The sequence below is a fragment of the Lactuca saligna genome, chromosome 7, assembly GCF_052625555.1.
Source record: "Lactuca saligna cultivar CGN05327 chromosome 7, ASM5262555v1, whole genome shotgun sequence".
In the NCBI taxonomy this organism is placed as follows: Eukaryota; Viridiplantae; Streptophyta; class Magnoliopsida; order Asterales; family Asteraceae; genus Lactuca; species Lactuca saligna.
In genome coordinates, this window is record NC_136423.1 from 118910616 (window position 1) to 118915657 (window position 5042).

Here is a 5042-nt window from a genome sequence, read left to right on the forward strand (position 1 = left end):
GAAACATGCGATAACTATCACATTTTTTTTTGTTACGATTTAAGAGAATTTAGTGTAGTTGACCCAGATTCTCAAACCACACTTTGGGTCAGTTGCAACAATTAAAATATTGTAGAGGCGACATTTGGTTTTTTGCGAGTGGTTTTAACGAGGTGATCAGGTGCAATATTTCCAGCCAACATTTGCGTTTGTCACATATGGCATGTCGTCAACAAGTATGGATAAACGCAAACTGGGTTTTAGCTAGAAAAATAAAAAGGTAAAAACAAAATGAAAGAATGAAGGTTATTATTATTATTATTATTAACATGTCTACTGTAATTTATTTGGTGTAGCAACCAATAAGAATTTAAATAAGAATGAAGTGGGAATCAAAATTCTATCATACCTCCCTAACTACGTACGTACGTCAACAAATCATCAACAACTCATGATAGTGTCTGTATGTTATCAATTAAGTAAATGCAGATAAGATATTCTTTTTCAGCGTGAATTCATCCGCCTTCACTGAGCTAATTGACTGCAAGTAACAAACTAATTATTAAAACTTTATCACAGATTCTTAAACACACTTATATATATTCTTTTGTTTTGTCATAATTAGACCATTATAAACCTTTTGAATTATAAAAACACCTACTTTGACAATATTTATCAATTTATCTAGTGAACTATTGTTTTTTTTTTTTTTTTTTGCTAGGGCTATTGTTAATAACAAACATAAAAAATAATAGTTTAGTAGCTAAATCAATAGGTATTTCATTTTGTATTATGTGTTTTGTCTTTTTTTTTTTTTAACCGGATAAGAGTTAAGTGATTAAATTAATAAAAATGATCAAAGCAATTTGGTTTTTATCCTTTAGTCACCAAATTATTATCATAAAAATAAAAAAGAAAATAAAACTTTAACGGCTGATCGATAAATCAAAGACAAACACAAAATATTTTCACAATTTTATCAATTTAGCCATCAAAATATTATCATACCAATTATTAAAAACATAAGAGTTCAACTGCTAAATCGATAAACTAATGAAAATACTGTGTTTCAAAATACTACAAAAAAGTGTTTAACTTAATAAAACGATTAAACTACGATTGTATTTTGCCTTTATAATAAATCAAAAAGTAGATAGACAAATGAGTTTTTCCTTTTACCTTGGAAAGCAAACGTTCGATACGTTGGATTTCATTCTTTGCATAGTCAGCACCTTTAACCATATAACTATGTGCAGCCTTAATGTATATTTTCCCATATCTAACAATCAAATATTCAAACTCAACCATCAAAAACCAAAATAAATACAACTAAAAAAAAGACACACAACCAAGGCTTTTGCCTTTTAATGAGAATGACATCCTCCTCTTTTACACACACGAAACATCTACAAATTGTAACCCTTTTTTCTAATGACATTAGTCTCAGTAAAAGATGGTTATGTAACCAAAAAAAAAAAAAAAAAAAGGGGAAGTGACAAGAGAATAAATATAAATTATAAAATATAAATAATAGTATAAGAATAACCTTGCCAAAGAGCCATTGAGATTTGCAGCTTCCTCCTCAATCTTGGCATATACTTCTTGCTTATCATCTTCACCAGCAGCACTCTTAAACTCCTTCACCAACACATCCAACATCTCAATTATCCCCGCCTGTTTTCACCACCAAAACAAACGAATACTGTTTCTTTTTTACTTAAACACACGATTAATTAATAAATATATCAGGTATTTTTTAAACATCATTTAATTATCAGAGTGTTTGTTTTAAAGCACTGACATTGGAGGTAAGTTGTCCTTCCCCATCACGACTTGTACCACACTTGTCATTCACAAAGTTTAAAAGAGATTCTAAAGTGGGTTTGCCCTGAAAATCTTCACCATCTTTGTTATCCTTTGAGAAGAATATTAATTTTGGAATGCTTTCTACGTTATACCTGTGCATCATTCCAAATCCAAACTTTTTTCTGTTTATACTTTATTTAGGGTTTAGGTTAAGAAGACTACATGCGTTTAATTAAATCTTGCTACCTTTCTGCGGGTCTTTTGTGTATATCAGCATTAATACTCGCAATTACTATATCATCCTCGTTTTTAAATGCATCTCCAAGGCTTTCATAGATCTGTAACAACAAAAACAGAAAATGAGAATATCATATTCATATTCATACCATTTTCTTATACGGGGCTTAAAGGTTTCGGTTAGTATTAAAATTAAAAGGAAAGTGTGTGTGTGTGTGTGTGTGTCACATACAGGAGCAACGTTTTGGCAATAACCACACCTGAAATAGGAGACAAATCGAAATAGAGTAAATGGATTAGATAATATGAAGCATAATAAATGTAAAGAAAAGTATTTAGTATTTACCAGGGTGCATAGAACTCGACCAAAACATGCTTTGTCTTATCCATTACAATCTTGTTAAAGTTATATGATGTTAGTGCTACCACATTTGAGCCAACTGCACTTACCTTTACAAATGTCCCTGAAATTTTATAATAGTGATATACTGATATGTGAAAATTAACAAAACCATAAATAATGGTATATTAATACAATGAGAGATATTAATGTAGACAACAAAATCAGATGAACAAGATAAATAAAGAAGGAATTTACCTGCTTGACTGTTGACATAGTCAGCAAATTTTTCAGCAGTGCGTTCACCATCATAGCTGAAAAACAAGAAAATTTGAGTGTTTGAATATGAGTATTTTGTTTATCAGAAAATGTAAGTTTTATTGCAAAAAAAAGAAAAGATTAGTGACAGTTTGGGCTCCAGTGATCCTTTTGGAAAATATTTGATGGTGGGGTAGCTTGTAACATCATATTTGGTGCAAACATCCTTATGTTCATCACAATCCACCTATGAACACATGATAAAGACAAGTAAAGATATATATAGTATCATTAGTGAATGTGTATATCACCAAATGTCTTTAACAAATTGAAGAGTTTTTTCAAGAGGAATATGTAGAAGTGAGGGAGATTAAAAGCCCTTTGGTAAACAGAATTAAAACATGAAAACTATAATATATGGTGTAGCTTATACAAGAAATTACCTTTCCAATTAATACGGATTTTGCCTTCTTGAAGCCATTACCGACTCTTTCAAATTCTGGAGCTATCTTTTTGCAGTGCCCACACCTGATAAAATAGACAGAATTAAATCTATGATCTATTCCTTCAGGAATGGTCCATTCCATTCCACCGGAGAAACCAAACAGGTTTTTTTAACGGAATGGGTCATTCCAATCATTCCCCCATTCCATCATACAAAACACTACCTACACAAAACTAACGCATATGAAACAGAATTTCTTTTTAATACCACATGCCACATCTCTTGGCAACATTTGTACATTAATGAGTGAAATGCCAATATTGTTCCGATACATACAAATCATCATAAGATTGAGATATGATTGAATTGTATTGTTTCCAAAAAACAAAGCATAATCATTAATTGGTCACGGTGTAATAATCACAACATATTTATGATGTTTTCTATCGGAAACAGATCAAACTATATCTATACTGAGAAAGTGAAATGAATTTCTACCTACATTTAAATAAAAACACATGAAAGAGTACTGATTTAGATTCGTTACCATATTTACGATTATCAAGCCAAAACGAAACAATCGTATCACTCATATCAGTTATATCCCCAATTATCTTCACCTTACTCACATCATGATTGATAGAATCAAGCAGAGAAAACTATATAATCCAAATTCATCATTATACACTGATCATAAACTAGATATCGATAACCAACGATCTCTCCATCAAAGCTAATTTCATACAAAAACAAAACCGATCGTCAATTCTATCTCCAATTCACCTCTGAAAAATCAACAACAATATGTTTGATAATCTAAGATCATTAAATTGACGAAAAAAATGTTTCTAAGCTCAGTTGATTTACCAGGGAGCATAGAACTCGACGAGAGCGTCACGATCTTGACCGACCTCCTTCTCGAAGTTATCTTGCGTCAATGTGAGGAATTCAGCAACCGCGGAAGAGATGAAGAATAGAGCTAGGGTTGCTAACGTGAAATGGATCGGTGATCTAGCCATGTTTACGCCTTTTTTTCGAGAACTCGTAGACTGAGTTTGTTCTTACTTCTTACTCGGCATGTAATGAATGTAAATGGGGTTTAAGAAGTGTTCAATGTTAACATAATTTTCAATTAAGCCCTTTAACTATCACCGAAACTCATGCATAGTCCCTCAACTTTCAATCAGTGTATTATTATTACACGGTTTACTCCATCCAACGATGTGCTCGACGTGGAGGAAAAGTATGCATGACATTTTATCTGGTGGTCCACGTAGCATCTGACGTGGCATTTACTATATTTTAATTATAGATATTGATGTAAATAGAAAATTATTTTTTAATTCTTAATTGACCATAGACTTTTCCATCGTCACCGTCGCCGTCGGCATATTTTCCTCCACCACACCGGCGCCGGAATTGGTCATACAATTCAGCGATTTAATATTTCTGTTTCTCAATTTCTCTTCTACTCATCAAAACCCTAATCTCGCATTTGCCTTCGAATTACTAAAAAGAGTGTGAAGCTTTGCCTAGATATGAGGAATTAGAAATTAGCTCTAATACTTACTTTTTTTGTTCAGTTGAAGTTGTTCTTGTGTAACCATTGCTAAAGAAGAAGGTGAAGAATTTTGCATGCAGGAAGTTTGTTGATATGATCGTGTTTTATTTTTTTTTTTTATTTTTTTTTACATTTTGATGAAATCGTTAAAGTGAAATAAACCTACAAATGATGAAGAACATATATATAATGATAGAATTGTTTGAGACATGATTAAGAGCAATAGTTTTGAGGTTTTTGTTTTCAATTTTTGGTTATTAAATATGCAATCAATGATTACATGTTGTTATTTGTAATAAGAACATGGTCTAGACATGATCCTTAAAGGACCAACTCTAAATTCAAGTGACTCACGTCTTTTAGCTTGATAAACCCAACACTCGATCTTGGTTAAACATACTTTGTAATCTAAAAAT

General features: G+C 31.6%; 1 protein-coding gene across 1 annotated transcript; it reads right to left on the minus strand.

The window, feature by feature from the left end:
• Positions 1–318: 318 nt before the first annotated feature.
• Positions 319–4124, minus strand: LOC145005295 (protein disulfide-isomerase like 2-1-like). The gene is made up of 11 exons (XM_078964375.1): positions 3933–4124; positions 3064–3148; positions 2770–2867; positions 2621–2676; positions 2369–2486; positions 2255–2282; positions 2032–2123; positions 1781–1937; positions 1526–1653; positions 1159–1258; positions 319–520 (listed from the first exon to the last, which is right to left on the minus strand). The coding sequence occupies exons 1-11, from the start codon at positions 4082–4084 to the stop codon at positions 455–457; spliced, it is 1080 nt and encodes a 359-aa protein (XP_078820501.1). The 5' UTR covers positions 4085–4124; the 3' UTR covers positions 319–454.
• Positions 4125–5042: the final 918 nt, after the last annotated feature.

What these genes read in the sequence shown, in the direction of transcription:
- LOC145005295 (XM_078964375.1), bottom strand. Translation starts at nt 4,084, where the DNA reads ATGGCTAGATCACCGATCCATTTCACGTTAGCAACCCTAGCTCTATTC. An exon ending in GGATCACTGGAGCCCAAACT is followed by an intron (nt 2,677 to 2,769) that starts GTCACTAATCTT and finishes CTTGTTTTTCAG; the next exon opens with CTATGATGGTGAACGCACTG. An exon ending in TCGAACGTTTGCTTTCCAAG is followed by an intron (nt 521 to 1,158) that starts GTAAAAGGAAAA and finishes TGTTACTTGCAG; the next exon opens with TCAATTAGCTCAGTGAAGGC.